This window comes from Temnothorax nylanderi, unplaced genomic scaffold (genome assembly GCF_030848795.1).
Source record: "Temnothorax nylanderi isolate EJ_2023f unplaced genomic scaffold, tnyl_v1.0 TNYL_tig0074_pilon, whole genome shotgun sequence".
NCBI lineage: Eukaryota > Metazoa > Arthropoda > Insecta > Hymenoptera > Formicidae > Temnothorax > Temnothorax nylanderi.
In genome coordinates, this window is record NW_027249136.1 from 131,874 (window position 1) to 151,934 (window position 20,061).

At 34.6% G+C, this 20,061-nt stretch overlaps 2 protein-coding genes across 14 annotated transcripts in view; one reads left to right on the forward strand and one right to left on the reverse strand.

The window, feature by feature from the left end:
- The window catches only part of LOC139774105 (dual specificity calcium/calmodulin-dependent 3',5'-cyclic nucleotide phosphodiesterase 1-like), a 95,750-nt gene that overhangs the window by 39,198 nt on the left and 36,491 nt on the right, over positions 1-20,061 (forward strand). Inside the window, exons 1-2 of one of the 13 annotated variants that reach the window (XM_071709083.1) lie at positions 3,983-4,165; positions 4,226-4,354. The exons of 9 other annotated variants lie outside the window; for them this stretch is intronic. In XM_071709083.1, the coding sequence (XP_071565184.1) occupies positions 4,147-4,165; positions 4,226-4,354 (148 nt within the window). In that variant the 5' untranslated portion in view covers positions 3,983-4,146. Of the gene's footprint in view, positions 1-3,977; positions 4,355-20,061 lie in introns of those variants that run through there. 3 more of the 13 variants (XM_071709081.1, XM_071709088.1, XM_071709089.1) reach the window with 3 other exon arrangements.
- Positions 13,605-18,090, reverse strand: LOC139774103 (maltase 2-like). Its single transcript, XM_071709078.1, has 8 exons — positions 17,903-18,090; positions 16,837-17,024; positions 16,444-16,707; positions 16,020-16,262; positions 15,693-15,878; positions 14,766-15,021; positions 13,902-14,241; positions 13,605-13,779 (listed from the first exon to the last, which is right to left on the reverse strand). Exons 1-8 carry the CDS (start codon positions 18,066-18,068, stop codon positions 13,632-13,634), a joined length of 1,791 nt encoding a protein of 596 aa, XP_071565179.1. The 5' UTR covers positions 18,069-18,090; the 3' UTR covers positions 13,605-13,631.

The following is a 20,061-nucleotide window of genomic DNA, read 5'->3' on the forward strand; positions in this document are numbered from 1 at the left end:
TTTATTCCAAGATATTTTTATTTGTACGAAATGGATCTATAGACTGAATATAAAGGCTGGTTTTTTTTAATATGTAAGAGATACATATGCGTTTATAACTTGTGCGGTGTTATTGAAAAGTACAAAATATATTAGGTAAATAATGATAATATATGTCTGATACATATTATATTAAATAATTTTAATTTATTTTTGCGATAAAATCCTTGTTTGAGGAACAATTAAAGTTAAAATAAGGAGGAACGTTGCGAGAATTTTCTCAAGACATATTAAAAAATATTAGAGTTTCTGATGGACAAGCACCTTCTTCAGCTAAAACGACCCCACGAATATCAGAATACTCTATCCCAAAGGGTCCCTCGAGTTTTTTTAAAACTATAGAAAAGAATTGAAAGTTGAAGCGTTGACGAACGTTTGATCGTTTACATACACATGTGTAACATGTATGTCGCAAGTTTTTTGAATATGACTTCGTGTGCGATCTCTCATTTACGTTACATTTTGTTGTTTCTTCATGTTATTATATGGACAAGTAAAAGCCATAGTGGTAAAAGTCTTATTTTTTAAGATATTGACTCGTGTGCATAGATACTAAATCTATACATTATATAAATTGCATCTATGCACACGAGTCAATATTTTAAAAAATAAGACTTTTACCACTATGGCTTTTACCCCTCCATATTACGTAGAATAGATCAACGATCTTGAAAAATAAAAATAATAATATCTATATATTATCTATACTATATACTTGTTCGTTACTTAACATTATACTCTTTTTGCGAAATTTTTAAATTTCCATACATCTTATAAAAGAGACAAACAATAAAATAAAAGATTCAACAATATTGTTGTTAAATTGTTGATAAATTTTGAAAAAAGTTTAAAGACATGCATCATCTACTTGTACTGCACAACATCTGAATGCTGTAGACATCTAATTACCATTCTTGTCTTTGACTAACCCTTTGGTGAACCCGCTATGATGCTAGCAACTAAATAAACCAAGATAACAAAAAGTGAAAGAGAAATGTAGCGGCATAAAATCAGTTCATCACGCATCGTTTCCGAGTGTCGTTTCACGGGGCCGATGCTGCCGATGCTGCCGATGGCGAAGTAAGCGCCGGAGAAAGTGTCGGGAGAGACTCAGTCAACTCACAACTCACAATTAGTGTCAGACTCAGACGCGCACGCACGCACGCACGCACGCACGCATTTACACCTGAGGGCAAAGAAAGTCTCAAGTTTCAAGTACGGTACGAGTGAAGGAGAAAGAGCAAAAAGCATTGGCAAGCTTCGGTTGAGAAAAAGAGACGGACGGGGAAGAGAGAGAGATACCAGAGAGGGAGAGAAGCCACGATGGCGAGAAACGGGGAGCGAGAACGAGAGATGAAAACGGATGGTGGTTGGATAGAGAGAGGTCAAATGGGCTGTCGGGGGGTGTTGGGAGCGGGACGCGGCAAAGAGAAGGGAGGACTATGGCGAGAGGTGGAGGTTTTCGAGTGGTTCAGTTGTAGCGGCACCGTGACTGAGATCGGACGTTCGTATCCATTTTCCTAGCGACCCGCGTGTCGTATAATCACGCGCGCGTTACTCCTTCGTTCCGTCTCGTCTCTCTCATTTCACCTCGTCCTCCGTCTCGTTCTCCCATCTACCGTTTCTCCCATTCACCGTTTATCGTTCATCGTTTACCGAATATTACCGGGCGCCGCCGTTGGCGTCTGATCAGACGCTCGGTTCTTCCACTGGTCGCGCGGTTCATGCGGCGTTCGTCACCGTCTTTCCGTTTTCAGCTCTGCATACGCGAGCCGTATGCCGTATGCAGAGCTTTCGGACGCTTGCCCCGAGCGACTGCTGCGATTTATCTCACATCAGCCGAAAGAAACACCGGTTATAAAGAAGACTGACTTGTAGACGAATATTATTATGTCTTGACGACGTTGCTCTTCCGCTCTTTTGCCGTTGAATGAATCGGAACTATGTATCGTAATTTCTGAAAGAAGATTTTGGCTCGCGTCCACGCTTGTTCGGCGAAATTGGGATGCATGACGCTTGATTGCGTTTTCGCCCATTTTCGAATCTCTATATTACATACACGATTTACGATAAGAGAAGGATAATCTCAGCTCCAGTGCAATTCGAGTTCAACGAACCAAGTTGCGAGCGGGAACTTTGGAAGTCACAGCGCGAACGCACGTCTGCTCCGAACGTAGTTACGAGTTACGAGCAAGTTTCGCTTGGATTTCATCGCGTGAACGCGATCACAAAAGAAGGAAGAAAGAAAGGAGAGAAAAGATATAGGTAGAGCCTATATACATATATAATATGCACGATGGTAGCTGTCGTGCATTTTCAAATCGTATCCCGTGAAAACGCGTGCGTGCCGCACAGCATGGCATGTCGGAGTCGGAAGCGAGACGGCATGGGCGCGCCGCTGCCACCGCTGCCACCGCCGCCGCCGCCGCCGCCGTCGTCGCGCCAAGCCGCGCCAAGCCGCGCCAGTGCACCGGTACGGGTAACCAACCTGCGACGTTAACGTTATGGTAACGTGAATCGATCGCCTGATTTTCGTTCTCCCTCCATACCATCTGTCAGGGCGAGAACTCGCGGCCAGACTCGTGCCGCGTGGCCCGCGTGCGTGCAGTGTGCACGTTACGAGTATATACGACTATACTCATACGAGTATTATACGCCCGCGGCCGCTCGCAACTCTCATAAGCAGTTGCGAGCAGTCCAACGTAAGAGGGTACGACGAGGCTACGATCTACGAACGAGGATAAGTTCAAAACTATCCTGTTTTTGCGAATTTTCTACAACGTACAAACATTTCTACAATTGGAACTCCACAGTTTTTCCGAAAATTTTTTTTTCGCTTTCAAAAGCTTTCAAAAACTTGATTCTCGACGAGCTATACGAAGAGCACGTGGAGACATGGAGACGTGTTGACTGTGCTGCATCACCAAGAAGACGGTACTGATATTGTTCCATATATACAGAATTTCCGCTCGGCACGTATCGCGTATGTGCGCTGTCGCATAATGTTGCGACAGAGAAACATCGTAATTGAAGAGAATACGTTCTCCGATCGAGAATCGAAACTCGTACGAGATTGTGATAAGTGCTCGTTCCTGCTTCGTGCGATCGTGATCGAGTCGAGTTCGTCGATCGGATTGGAACTGAAACTCACGTCGATATTTAAATACGAGGAGTTTTATTGCAGACAGAGTGAAGAGAAAACAAGTTACGTTGTGCACAAAAAGAATTAGAGTAAATAAAAAAAAAAGTGAAAAAGGGTTTAAGAGATATATAGATATAGGTACGTGTAAACCCGCCCTTAAACATGTCAGATACGAGATGGTAATCCATGAATCGTAAAGACAGATAAAAATATATGTATTCTCTCTATGATAGAATCTTGATGCGCTTTTATAAAAAGCTTTTATAAAAAGATAGAAGCTTTCATCTTTTGCTTCGCGCATGTTGAAAATTGAATTACTATACCATCATCTGCCTTTGGAAAAACGAACGGTTATTCACATTTTGAGCGCGCATCGGTCAATCTGATTCTCATATCAGGAGGCGTAACTAACATTAATACCATAATACCGTATACATCAAATGTGCGGAAATAAAGAAGTGAACGAGAGAACTCGACGCCATAAACACCTTTACTTTCCGATGATTTATCGCATCAAGAGTTTGGAATCTCGTGTCAAACCGCAACGCTCGACGCGCTGCACGTGCGCGCGATATAAAACGGTATAACAGGTAAATCTCTCGCGGACACGGTTCATATATATATGTATATATATATATATATATATATATGTATAAACTAAACTGCTAAGACTTTGCGTAAGTTATACCAATATCGTAAATAAGATGTAAAATCGCGCGCGTCGATTTTGTTGCGGTAGTGGAATCATATAGAGATAACTTATTGTTAGACTTACAGCTTAGAAAATGTAGTGACTGATGACAGCGCGATAAGGCGATAAGGGATGCAGAGTGTATAACTGTAGGGTTAGTAAAGTGCCGCGCCGTAGTTGCAAAGAGACCAGACTCCATAGGAAGATTGAGTCTCGTGCGCTTTTATACTCGAATGAGAAGATCGGCGAAGATGTCGAGGAAATAAGACTGACAATGAGTAAAAGTAATCAAGGTAAATCAAGAACGACAATGTCTAGACCAGGCAAAGATACTGTACAAAAATGCCATTCAGATCCAGGTGCATCTAATCCTTCGTGCAGTCCCAGCAAGCGAATTTCACAGAGACAAGTACCATGCATTCCTTCCTTGCCAAATACACGCAAGTGCGTTTTAACCTTGGACGGATACAATTACGTGATCGGTGAGTAGTGACGCGATAATATCTCGAATACATGATAAATCATAAGATCGATAACATGTCTAGATAGGTATCAAAATATAATAAATAATAACTCATAATAATTTGATACAAAAGAAGCTTTCCTTTATGTAATGCTTGTTATTAAGCACTTAATATACAAAAAAATGGCAAAACAAACTAGCCTTACATGTATAAAGATACCTAATACTCTTTAGTAAATTTGTTTGTGGGAAGAGTAGTATCAGATTCCTTATCTGTTTTCTTCATAGCTAAAAATAAAATAAAAGACAACGTAGACTAACGTAAAAACATATATGTATATCTACTTCGATCTCTCTTCTTTCAAATCTCGCATAAGATTTCATAAGATTGAATTATATTGCTATACGTTTAGTGACAATAAACACTGACGTCGAATTTTTTCCTTTAGTGTCCGAAATTTATACTCGAAATCTATATTAATTCTGATTACGGCAACAAATTTGCTCAATGAACGTGAAAACGGCAACTCTGAAACGCTCGGTAGGCATAATGCGGTAGATATTTACAGAGCAAATTCAACTATTGCGAATAATATAAAATAATAAAGAATTAAATTCTGTGAAAGTTATATTCTTGGTTTTTAATCAGCATTTTGATTAATATCCGATTATATCGCTATTAAATTTATTTTATTCTTACAAAGATTTAATTTCCGTAATAAAACAAATGCATTTATGTAGTTCTGAGATTCGTGATACATCATTTTGATATCCCGAGGGATAATTAGCATTTTAGAGATTGCCGTGAGACGTAACATAGTTATATTGTCGTTTGCAAGTTTGAGACACCGTACTCGCACATTAATGTCTCGCGTCTAATTATGTTCAGTTTATGCGCGCTTAAACTAGGTTTTAGTATTTATAAATATATGAATCTTAACGAGTTAAATAATCATATAAATTATATATATACATAAATCCAATAATTCCAATCTAATATATTTTTAAACATGATTAATTTTATTTTATGCAATGATGGTATATTTTATACAATTTAATGTTATTAATGGTAAGATAAGTTTTAGCAGTAAAATACAAAGTGATTAACAAATTTAAAATGAGCTTTACATACACACTCTCTCTCTCTCTCTCTCTCTCTCTCTCTCTCTCTCTCTCTCTCTCTCTCTCTCTCTCTCTCTCTCTCTCTCTCTGTCTGTGTCTCGCTTCTCTGATGCAATCGATAAATGATAAACATTTTATTGTTTTAATTAGTTTAATTATAACTTTAATTCCTTATGTGTAAAAATGAAAACTACATGATTCAGCTATCCAATGGCTTGCGTTTGATCAGGGATAAAAGTCTCAAAGATTACTGACAATTTTTTAATTAACAATAAGTACGCCGATTTAATTAACCCAATTAGATTTTGTACGAAAATGAAAGATATTAGAGAAATATCTAAGTTTCTGAAATCATAAAAATCAGACAAAGCATTAATTAATGCATAAATTTTCGCGTTAATTAATTTTATTGCCTGATCAATAATATATTCCACATACGCAATGTATGACCGGTAACGCGATATCTTTTGATGAAATTCACATCCTGTTAATATACATGTATCAGCTAGATAGCTTGAGGAATACACATAGATTTAAAGAATGATTATAATTTAACTTTTTTATAGTTTATGCTTGAAGCATTATTTTATTATTATGTTATCATTTAAAGGATTATGGACATGGTATTATTGAACAGAGTATATTTCACCAAAACTTGATGTGTATTTAACAATTTTCAATACATTTTAATTAAAGTATCTTCAATCATATTAAACTATAATATTTATTTCTCTTAACGAATACAAACTTGGACTTAAAAGGGTTAAAACAATTAAAATCTACCTAAATGTAACGACAGTCTTTATGAGTGCTCTCGCGGAAGTTTTATACTTTTGCGACTGCTGCGAGAAAAACTATCGGTCTCCCAGGTCTAATTATAGATTTCTTATGTGCTATAAAATATCCAAGTATCGGAAAGTTTCAGTTCCGAAATATTCTTCACAAAATCAATATTTTGATGAATTTTACTTACGAAAGTGAAGTTAGCATGACGCTTTAATTTAACATTTCGATAACATTTTAAAATTTGAGAACCTAATCTATACAGAAATATATTGTAATATTTTAAATATATTCGTATACATACAAACTCTCTTTCGAATTTTATAAATGTAAGATATCTATGCGCTATATCTACGCATCTTACAAAATTTAACGATAATGCCAAGTTCAATCTTTTGTCTTACTTTTATAAATTTTATTAAAAAATATATATATATTTATACATATAGACATATAGAGACAGAATTATTCTTTGCATACACTTTGCATATATGTACGAAAAATTATACACACGAGAATCTGTTCGGCGCACATGCGGATATGATGGACGATGATTTAAATTTAAAACAAAAGTTGTACGCAGCGATATACATTATTCATAAATGTAGCATGAAGTCTCGATGTCTTTCTTTCACTACGTCACGTATGACGTAATATTAATTCCGCATGATTATTATCCATTTCGACATTGTTAGAGAATGCGCTCGACGCCGGGCGTAATCAATGCATGGTAACAATGTAATTTAGAATTAATCCGACGTATCTCCGCGATTCATTTGGTAGCCGGAATACGCGAGTTGATTGTAATTACATAACCTCACTATTAATAATTAACAAGTTCGCCAGCCGCAGTATACATACCTATTCCGAATCGCGGCATCTCGTTGTGCATATCGAGTATCGCGTATCGCACATCACGTCTCGCATATCGCGTGTATAATGTCCGAGAGCGTAATCGGATGCCCAACCAAAAAACTGGACGCGAATGTGCGAGAGCAGTTATTAAGAATTATGCAAATCCGTCGCCGGGCCGCTGCGGCCGCGTCGCGTCGCGCCGCGCCATGCGGAGCGTTTCACGCCGCGCTTATCTTGCATGCATTAATGTGACAGAGAACAAGAGCGAAACGTGTTTGCGTCCCTTCCTGGTAAACTTAATTTTTCTCTCGGGATATGTGCGAGAGAGAGAGAGAGAGAGAGAGAGAGAGAACGTGCACTAATATGGGCCGCGTATATGACTATACTGCTAACTGCTATCACAACTCGACATAACTCGAAAACTACTATCATTAAAGCGAATTCAAAAGAGGTCGTTCGCAAAAAACGGGTCGCTCGCGGTTGATGAAAGACGTACACCTCGTTTTAAAGAGCCCTTTCATTTTTTGTGATCCACTTATTCCCTTTTTTCTTTTTTCCACACGTTTCTGCTCGTTGGATCATTTTCGACGCGCGATTTCAACAGATTTGTTACCATCATGTATATCGAATACACCTCGCGTATGCGTGAGTATAAAAAATACCTATTTTATTTTTTGCATATCCACAGAACATCTTGAATGCGGACGTTCGTTGGAAAATCTCTTAATCTCCGCGAAGTCTTCGATTAGAAAGTTTGGAGTTAGAAATGTCAACGATTTAATTAGAGATTAAAGTTTTTTTTATCGACGTCGATCTTTGCATGCTTGATTCCTTTTACACTCGACTTAACTCGGCTTTTCAGTCGGCTTATCGCGAGGAAATTAATGCAATCGTTATTTGACAAAATTATTTGTGTGATTAAATTTCTTTGAGCGTCTCTTCGTTTTCTCTAATATGAGTCGAGGGATATAATAGAATTGCCGCGGCATCTCCAATTTGCGGGTTTAATTAATCCCATGACATTCGCCGGAAGAGAAGGTTGATGTTCTATTTCCATTCTCGCGATCTCTGTTATCATGCACAAATCACTACATTGTCCATCAATTTTCTTAGCCATTGCAAAAACATTGCGGCGGTAACATATCAATAAGTAACATATGTATTAGCTATTATAATAGCATTAAGTTATAATAATTTGGCAAGAATGTGTGTTGTGCCCAGTAAAAACTTCAAAATTAATTTCATAATCCAAAATTTGTATAATTATTATTTAATCTTTTTTCTCTCTATATGTCTCTATTTCTCTTTATCTCTCTATTATTTTCTCTATTTCTATGCATCTACAATATTTATCTACAATATATGTACATATAAGTGTTATAAAATTGATGGATAAAGAGTATAGATAGACACTCATTCTTTTATCACCGAGTCACAGAGAATGACATTAATTGCTCACAGTCTAAATATCATTGTAACAGTCTTTCAATATTTACATGTATCCGTTAACATCCACTTATTCAATCGATTGCACATAAACGTCGCGTTTTAGTCGGTGAGTTAATTGCTCCTCTCATATTACACTTGCATCATTTATGTCTATTGAACAGAATGAATACATAGTTATTCATTATTATGACGCTAAAAAAAATGTTTGTAATTTCAAGAGGTCTATCATTTTTTCGTAAATATTATATACCATTTGTAATTTTTTTTACTCGTTTGATTTAATTCAATTTCAATTCGAAAGAATATACATACTTATACATCGGATCGTAATAAAAAAATTATCAGAAAGATAGTTAGGTACTATATAGGTCAATGTTTGGTAGGAAAAGTGAATGAGAAAGCAAGATAGATGGATATCATTTTAAAACGATAATCAAGTTATTGAAATCTAGCTGAACTTCGATAGGAAGAAATTTATTGTTCGCGCTCCATTAATTAAGCTATAACCTTATTGTATCATTTTGCGCGCATCCGTTACTTCTGATATATGTATTCTATCAATTAACTTTTCACTTGCGTTTTTTTTTTGTATATCACGAGGAACACGATTGTGGACGAATAACGCTCAAAGAAACCCAATGATGCTGGTCTTCATACTTGGAGTATGGCTATATCTTCTCCCGGTATATGTTACGAATCGAATTGATCGTACTTACATGCGTCCAATGCCAATAAATTCATATGAATAGGCAAAAATATTGATTTTTCTTTAACTTTTTACTAGCTTTATTAAATTGTCCCGAAGTAACATTTTATGAAAGAAATAAACGTTTATCGAAAAACAGTAGTCTATTTCAGGTGTGTGTGTGAAACTGGCGTATCATTTCGTGGAAAATTATTAATTATATGAGAATTTTGGCTTTATTTTCTAACAGTTCTATAGTTCCTGATATAGAGTTCGAAGGATCGGCGGTGTGAACGCAGGCGGCAGAGGGTCGGCGGAGGAATCTATATATTAATTATTTCTCCACGTGTGAAGTTGAATAGACAGCAAAATTCGACAGTTTATATTTTATAACAATATCTAAAATATCTTTTTTAACTGTCTCACGTATATCTCTCTTAAAAGTAGAAAATAAATAATTTGTTAGTTTTCTACCACAAAATATATGTCATTTAGACTTTTTGCGTATCATTCCTAATGGATCGTTCAATATCATCCAATTAATAACTCGCGATGGCAAGTATAGGCAGAGTAAGCGTCAATGCTATCTCACACAATAGATATTGCTAAATTGAAGGGAGTTTTATTCCTGAAATAATAGAAGAATTCATCGAAGCGTAATAGAGCACGTGCGCTGATCTCTAGTAGCCTATAGTAGCGGTGCTTCTCGAAACAGACCAAAATTAAATCTGGTATGATTTAAAACCAAGTCAGACAATTAGGAACTTTTTTCTTTTAAAGATAACTTTTGTGTCAATATTAGACGGAAAGTGAAATGTAAATCGAGATGCGAGCGTATCGAATGTGATCTCATTCCAATCGTATCGAAATTATTTTGTGCGCTGTTAACCTACGTGTCCTACGTTGACGAGCAACAGCGCAATCAATAATTTGCAAGGACTCGTTAGAGAGAATTGGTGGAAAACAAAAAAGCAATTTACATGACTCTTTTGGATGTTAAATGATTTTTTCACTCATAAATAATTATTGATTCAAATTTTAAAAAATATTCAACTTTTTAAAATATTGTTTAAATAAAACTGTCGTGTCTGTATGCGCCATGATGGCAAGAAAAGTAATCAAAGCTTCCTTTAAAAAAAAAAAAAGATAAATAAACACTGAAACAGGTGTGTGTGTGTGTGTGTGTGTGTGTGTGTGTGTGTGTGTGTGTGTGTGTGTGTTTTACACAGAAGCACCGTAAGTTTTGAACGAGACAATGAAGTAATAAACAACAATAAAAACACCGGATCACGGCAGAATGCATAATGAAACTTTCTAGAATTAACTACGTAATAGTTGTAGTTGGGTATACATTATCTGGTTATACATTAATTGTTAAGGCCTGCCCTTGCACAATGCCAGGCAACAGGCAATAGGAACAGGGAATAGAAATCAGAAATCATGTATAAATGCAGAATAAACAGTGGCACAGACAATGGACACAGAGTTTTCTCCGTCACGTTGAAAATTCTGTACCTATTGCCTGTTGCCAACCAATCGTAGCATTCGAATTTTTTAGGTTATAATTAATGAATCTTTGGTTATTTCCTGTTCCTATTGCCTGTTGTCTGGCATTGTGCAAGGGCCTTTAGACATAAAATTAATATTTGCTACAGTCACATAACACGTACATATATATATATATATATATATATATATATATGTAACACAACGAATTCGTCTGACTCGTCACGGAAGTCGGGCTTGTAATTATAATTTTTACTTGAAACTTTTTTTAATTTTTACGATACGACACTATATTACTAACATTATTGCATATTTAAAAAAACTTTTAGCGCAATGTTAGTAGAGTTTTATTTTCTCAGTGATCTCGCTGATCTCTTTTTTTTTTATTTTTCTCGTAACTATTCTTAAATATTTTTGCCCTTTATATCATATTCTCGTTATTTTATTAACGAAGAATTAAAGTTTTATTTTTACACAAGGATATAAGATTTTTAAAACACGATATCGAAACTTTCTCTGCTGTTTCTCGCAATCTGTGACATCGATATTTTTCTGTATTATATGAGTATTTATCAAAATAGAGCGAATATAAGAAAGGCATTATTTATATATAAAGACTTATTAGCCATTCCTGATGCATATAGTTTTCGATGGCGATCACCTCAGTCACGCAGACAAAAGTTTGCAAGTTTACGCTAGAAAGATTGAGGACAATAAATCATTTTCCTACTGCAATAGTGTGGTTCGAACGTCTTGTGTTCAACAGTACCTAATATCGATGTTCCCAGCGAAATGCATAATTCATGCTTTGAAAGCGCGGCGTTGAGAACGGATGCCGTGGGGCGACGACTCCATCCGATAAGCGGTCCGTTTATTGTCCACGTCAATTGCGATTATATGCCGGGCTGTTACGAATTTCGCAAATTTATTCACGCGCGTATATATTAAGAGGTAATACCCGAGATCCTGGAATATCGATTGTTTTTATTTTTGCGTATCATTATTGATGATTTAAGGCCTAAAATCAGTTGGAAATATGTATATACCGGACAGATAATAATTATTATATATAATCATTTTTTATATAAAAAGTTTTTGGCATATTTCTATACTTAATCAAGAATATAGAAATTTCGTAACTTTGTTGAGTTTGAATTTTATTCGGTGTCAATATTTTATTATTTCGGAGAGTTGCGATTTTTTTGCAACGTTTTCAATGGATAGTACACGGCTACACGCGCGCTTTTGTCACTCACAGTCGATTATTACGAGCTTATAAGAGTTTTTTATAAGAATTTTAATATTGAAATAGATAACCTAGTACTGGCGCAGTATTGGGCGCAGTATTGTAAAACCCTATATATAGGCAGCTGAGAAAATTGTTTTTCGTTGTAATTAATCTTTATATGATCTTCACGTGCTGTAAAATATTGATACATATATTTGACAAAGTACAAAAAACGTCTGTGGCAATTTAAATCGTTATTTCTGTATCATAATGTGGAATTTATAACAATGTTTTTACACATTACAGCTTTCAATGTTTCTCCACCTACATGTATACTGGAGTTTGAAACATTTTTCAAGGCATACCCATATTTATCTATTCATATATATTCCTGGAGTGACGGCCGAACTCCGACGGGAAAGCGCCCTCATCTAAGCGGAATTAAAAATATCGATAATTTTGGTCATCCTGTCCTTATCCAACGAGATATCCTACGATATCTGTCCTTGTCAGATTGCAACGCCATGTACACTGCGTGTGTGTACATGCATAAAATCAGTTGGATGAAAAATCTTTCTTATTAGGCTTTTAACCTTAGTTTCAATGGTGTCACGCTATTCTTTGATCGAGTCCGAGATGCGGGACATTTTCAATTTGTTACACGTAAGCTATATAATTTGTATAAGTGAACGTTTCTTTGAAGTGACAGCTCTAGGTACAAAAGGTGCAACACCAAGTAGTATTAAACATATTTTTCTCAAGTTTTTAGTCTTAAATTTACTATCCCGCACATGATTTCTGTACGTATTTCAAACGTGTAAATGGGTTTTTCATTCTGTAAAGCTAATTCGAAGAAAATTGGTTCAACTGAAATGTCGGTAATTGCCGCGGTGACTCCAGGATCCCCTTAACTGTAACGACTTGATTGTAGAATCGGAAAATTGAATCTTTAAAAAATAACAGAACACTTCTCTGAAGATTAAAATGTCACCATCTAATCAGATTCAATCAAGTTATGAAATCGTTGTGATAGGAAAAAGAAAACCGATGGATAAAATGTGATCGGTGGAGAAAGGTGTACCCTTTGTCTTGACACAGATTATTTTCTTGAAGATTACACACACACCCACACACACACGCTTGATCCTATTCTCAATCTCTCATGAAGATTTTCGCGTATGCAGATATTTTTCCATCAATCGGGATTAGATGTAAAAATTGGTTTCCCAATTTTGCTGTTCGTGTAACGAATTATCGATTCGCTCGCAAAGGCAAGATAAACTTTGTGTCTGGAAAAAATGTTCTGTTCATATATCTATATTAAGCAGTTGCAGAAACTAGTCTCTCATGGATGCGTTAAATAGAAAAAAGAATCCAACAACTTTTTAGATATGCACATTGAAAGGTATAATTATCATGCTACTATAACGTTTATGATATATATATATATATATATATATATATATACTTTTGAATTCGTTTCTTGCAGCGCACTCTATATGTGTAAAAGGAAGAATTTAATACTGATATAATTAGAAACTATAATTAATAAAGTCAAACGACACCTTTTGAGTATAATTAGTAGAGTAGTTTCTTACTGTAATATTTTTGTATGATTGTAAAAGCAGTAAATATCTCTCGTTAATATTAATTATGTTTGTTTATTTTTTATTTATACAGTGTTATTATCAGAGAAAATGATAATAGTAGAATTGTTGGGAGAAAAGCAACGTACTTTGGTGGAGCTTTAGAGTTAGCTAGAAAGACTACTGAGCCTGCCGGTGTGATACTGACTTTGTTTAGCTCAACATCTTGGCTGAAAGACGTAGAAATAAGAAATTAATTTTTTCTTACAATGTACTACAATATGTTATTGCAGTACATACGCAATTTTAATCGTTTTAATTTATCAATGAGTCGTTAAACATCGATTCTTACTTTTGCTTTATTCCGGAACCTACACTCGCTATTTTAACTTTAACGTTCTTGAATCCCGTTAAGACTTCCGTTAAATCAATCACTTGTTTCTCTTTGTCTGAGAAGTTTATTAATAATGTCACAGCTTCTTCGCTCGTTTTACGTAGAACATACAAAACGGTATTGTTTATGACATTAGTAGTCAATGATCCAAGTTTGAGTGCGTTCGATGTATTACGTAGCTGCGTCAGAGCGCGATAAACATGATAGTGAGAGTCATCAATATTTTTTTGTAGTAATAAATTTACATTGACATAATTGTCGTGAACCGGTAACCAAGTTTTAGCCGCTTTACTGAAACCTGTCAATAAAAAATTAACCTCTTGGGATGTTGGGCGAAAAAATGCTCCAAGGTCAAAAATGCTTGTGAGAGAGAGAGAGAGAGAGAGAGAGAGAGAGAGAGAGAGAGAGAAACAAGAGTTAATAACATTATAAAAAGGATAATTTCTGAAAATTTTAAGAGTCTCTCGCTGAATCTAAATCTGAAGTCACAATTACAAAATTCAAAATTCAAAATAACGGACCAAAGATTCAAAAACTCGTTCAATTTACATGAAAATTTGTATTGATGATAGCGCGGTTTCTTAACGCCGCCATTTTTAATTCAAAATAAAAAATTTTGAATAAACAAATTTCAATTTTAAAAACGAAATCAGCGAAACTTGAAAAACCCTTGAAAATTTTTAAATTGTAAGTTGAACCATATTTTGATTTTTTTGCCCATTATATCGTATTAAATTTGCCATATTGAATTCTTGAATTTTTATTTAGATAACGAAATTAAAAAATAAAGAAAAATCTATAACTTGGCATAATTTGTTATACCTGCATTTGTGAAAAAGTTCCATTGATATGGTGTACGGACGGGATCGCGAGATCGACTTTTGTACTTGTCTTTGCCCGCGTTACACGCTTGAGGATCCTGTGTATCTGTCCAAGATATGTCCATCTTATCAACCATCCCAATTTCTTCGCCGTAGTATGTCACTGCCACGCCTGGCAGTATCATGGCTAACATCGTCATTTGATCGGCCCTTCCGGGGAAACGCGAAGCAGTACGATTGCGATCATGATTGCCCATCTGTGCATGAGTATTTTGCCGTTTGATAGACTTGGACTTGTAAATTGTATATTGTCGCCATTGTATCAATTATTTGTGTTAGAATATACGATCAGAGGCATTAATACCGGAAGCATCCAATATGACTTAATTTGTAAAAAGATTTCACAATATCCGATTTACCATTTATATTTTTATTCTCTTATAATAAAAAAATAAAATAATTTAGCTGCTACATGTACTCTGTACTTTGTACTCTGTTAATGATGCAGAAGAAAACGAAAAGAGGGAATTCTTAAATACTATATATATACAGAGAGAGAGAGAGAGAGAGAGGGAGAGAGAATGTGCGCGTACCGGCATTATATAATTTTCTACACAATTAACATACTATCGTATAAATTTAACAACAGCCTTCGTTAAAGCCTAGTAAATTGCGTTATAACGCATTTACATGTATTGATTGTATCATATAATTATCGCATCCCACCCCTCCCCCCTCCCCCCGCCACTCATAAAATATCATTTTAAAAAGTGGCTCAATGGAGATGTTTTGAAGAATAATGATTGCCGAATTATCAGATGGATAATTATGAAATTCGAAAATTATTCGATATTTTTGTATTATTATTTTGCCGTGTAATGTAAAAAAATACAAGTACATGAGAATATGTGGGAAAACGTTATCTTACCACCCAGTTAGCGACACTGTCTTTGGGCATCGCCTTCATCCACTCTTCAATTATCCTTTTAAACGTAGTAGCATTCGAGGCAGCAGTCACATTCGTGATAAAATTAAAATTGAAAGGAATGTGGGAGTCGTAGTTGTAGTATTTGATCGTGTTTTCTAATGAAGTGTATGCTTCAGTCATCATTACCTGATGTATAAAAGAAAATGGGAGGAGAGACGTATGCATAATTATCATAGAACACACAAAAGTATTGTAATATAAAATTAACTCTAATTTTCTGAGAATGATATTATTATACGATTACTGAACTAACTAAAGATACCGCACCTTCTCGTCTGTGTTACTGTGAGAAGCATAGTCATCCATAATCTTTCTCCAGCTTCGTACCAAATCGTACGTTTGTGGCTGATCTTTCGTCAATGTATGAATCAAATAATTATGATCATCTTTCGTTACACCCTCTATATTGCTCTCAGGTTCGTCCGAAGTGTAATTTGTTTCGAAAAGATGCGGTACCGCGTCTATGCGAAATCCATCCACGTCTTTTCTCAACCAGTATATGATGATTTCCTGCATGCCATCACATAAAAATAAATATTTAACGCGCGATTCTCAACAATTGCATACTACGAGCACAATATAGGTATGCATTTATATTTTGTATCTGTCCGTAATTAGTGAACTTAGTTAGAGGTGCAATCGTTGTACGAAATTTTTATATAGTTCTATTTTACAAAATAATAATGTTTACCCTCATCTCCTCTTGCACATCGGGATTAGAGTAATTCAAATCTGGTTGCCTAGAGTGAAATTGATGAAAGTACCATTGATTACGTGTTTTGTTGAATGTCCAAGCCGAACCACCAAACACACTTAACCAATTATTTGGTGGCTGATTGTTACTTTTTCCATCCGCCCATATATAATAATGTTCATATTTGCCGGTACGGTTTAAGCTCATTTGGAACCAATAATGTTCATCAGAAGTATGATTAGGTACTAGATCGAGAATGACCTACAAGTTGAACGTTATATATGTATATTAAATGTTATTAAATATTAACGAAATTTGATAAAATTACTATTCGGTTGAACTATATGATTCAAAACAAACATTACAAATGCGTTTTATTTTCTCGCTTACCTTTAATCCAATTTCTTTAGCACGTTTTATAAGATTTTCGAAATCCGTCAATGTGCCAAATATTTCGTCAACATCTTTAAAATCCGAAATATCATATCCAAAGTCTACCATAGGACTTCGATTGATAGGTGATAACCATATCGCTCCTATTCCAGATTCCACAAGGTGATCCAGTTTGCTCGTTATACCTATCATAAACAAAGGTCGGCACGTTAATCAATAATGGTGTAACAAACTTTTTATATTTAACGATATAAAAGATTTGTTATCTCATTATCGAGGTATTTCCAATAATGCAAAGTGTAAACATGCAGTTTTTGAATACATACCGGATATCCCGAAATTCAAGGATACCCAATAGGATTGCAGCATAAAAGTTCGTGAAAAATTAAATAATAAAACTGCATGCCATTTTTTCTCATAAAGTAATTTCTTAAATATAAAGGTTTAAGGTATAACCAATCGTAAAAATATGATAATCTCTAATATGTTTCTATAATTATCAGGATGAGAGGGAAACCGTGTTAATATCTATTGTAATTGTGTGCAAACATTTTTATGGAAATTTTCAATGGAATATTACATTACGTTAGCAAATAAATGTGTTTCAAGATCAGATTCTTGAGGTTTTGAAACACACACACACACACAGCGCCATTTTCTGTGTAATATTTATTTAAACTTCTTAGGAATGATATACTATAATATTTGAAAAGCTAATTAAAACTATTTGATAACTCTAATATTTAAACATATAGTAACCGCTTTGTTTATAGATATATTTTTTTCTTTAATGTTACAATTAGTAGATTATATCGAAAATACACAATATGACTGCTAACTTAAAATCTGAGAGCTAACTATGTATTCAAGTTACGAAACTGTTCTCACAATCAAACGATGTGCAATTACGTTAGGTGAGCATACAATAGAGTTATTTTTGTTAATACTTTACACGAAAATCATTATGTGAAGACGAAGAATGGATGGTAGATATGTGCGTAAACATGTAACACGATGCGTCTCAACGCTTGATGAATTGCTGATTCTTTACATTTTTTCTTACCTTGAAGATCACCCACGCCGTCATTGTCGGAATCCATAAAACTGCGAGGATAAATTTGATAGAAAACTGTATGCCTCCACCATCCTCGGTTCGTAATCTCTCCCGAGATCAGAACAACCGTCAATAGCAGACCTAGGAAGATAACGCGGTGTTGCGGTTCGAACATCTTTACAATTATATACCTAGTACGTTTCCCGACATCGCAATTTATATATGTATGTGAAGCGGATATGACGTTGGAAAAAAGAACGGGCAAACGCCATATCAAACGAGCTGGAAAAATCTCACGTGCTCATGATAATCATCAGGTTATTCGAGAGGTAGCATTATCTGGGATACGCTGGTAGTGCGAATCGACTGGATAACAATCTACCGTTTCGCGCGAATGAAATTCCGTGAAGTGCGATTCTTCTGAAAGCCAGCAACAAAACGCCAGCTGGCAGAAGATATAATCATCAAACTACTTAAGGATTTTTGTTATAGACCTAACAATCTTGACAAATTCATACAAAAACAAAAAGAAAAACATAGGCAAATTAAGAAGAAAAGGACTTAAACACTGCTATACTGTAAAACTACATTTTTACATTGTTTATGCATTTTTAATGGTGTACCTATCGTTTATAGTGTACAATTAATTTCTTTCTAATTTTGGCTTCTGAAATTGGCTTTAAACTTGTAGCGAAATATTTGTTATAGAAATATTTTGTTTTGCGCATAATAACAACAACGGTAATTTCATTTTATTTGTCCACTTAGATTTTTCCTATGAGAAAATTTAATTACAGTTTGAATTACCGGTCCGCTTATTGGAAATTGAAAAATTTAATCTTTAATTAAATCGCGGGCAGTTTTTCCTTAAGAAAAGATTAAAGCTTAATTACTGTATAAGTATTTGAAGTTTAATTATACTGAAGAAAGGGAGAATATATATATATATATTTTAATTATACGCACTTGAGACAAGGTGTGATACATACACCAATATGACGAAATCTTGAAAATTCCATGCCGCACGGTAATCTTTTGTTTACGATATTGCGTGTTTATCTTTTGTTTATATAATTATAAGTATAGTGACACATAGATAATCATAGACGATTGAGGTTTTTTCATGCCCTGACGTTTATCACTGTTGCGAAAGCATTTTCTAACATACTGCTTTTTATTAATTGAATACACACGCACTATTAAACACTATTATTCAAAATAATTTAATTGTTGCTCTCGCCAACATAACTGATATTTTATTATTTTGTCATTTTTTATTAGTACACAAGTGATATTCACGTTTATTGATTAAATTTGATATTATAGAAGTATAACGATGTTCTAATATAACAATGTTCCGGAACAAATTTTAAAAAATATAGTGCGTAATATTTTAGTAAATAAGATTGTATAAATTATGCGAAAAGTAACGTTTTTTTTTAAATTTATATCGACAATTTCAGAGATTTTACGAAGGTAAAAATTATAGATATATTATGACTTATTTAGAGATAATTATGTTGTAAATTTTGCAGAAAGTAATTACAATTTAGATCTTAATTTAACAGTATTGCACATTGATAAATTGACGAATAATGCTTATTCGAAATATAATTTTTATGAGAAATTAAATTTAAATCTAAAGGAATCGAGGTAAGCATGCGGGAAAATATAAAAGCAGATTGAGATTCGATATGGCTCATTGTCAGCAACATTATAGATTCTTTAATTAAGCGAATATTATAAATAAATCGAATTACAATTGATATACATATATGAATAGAGGTTGCAATTCCTCTATAATGGATTTTGTGAGGATTAATTGTATAATTAATAATACGCAATTTATATGTAATCGATATTTAGACATTTATATAACAAATTTTATGTCAATGTCGATCTGAATATTCTGAATAATGATCATGCCAATTATATCTTATTACATCTTATTATGATGTCGCAACTGACAATTGCTTTTAACTTGGGATTCAAAAGCGGCAGATTTTCTCTTGCGCGGGAATTCATGAAATGGAATTCTCTTTGTGAAATAATGATCGATTTAGGGACAGTCCAAGGTACATTACATGTCCTAAGGATTCCAGTGATGGGTATAGCCTAATATAGGTAATTCAGCTGTCGGGAATATGGGTATCGGCAAATGTTGCGGA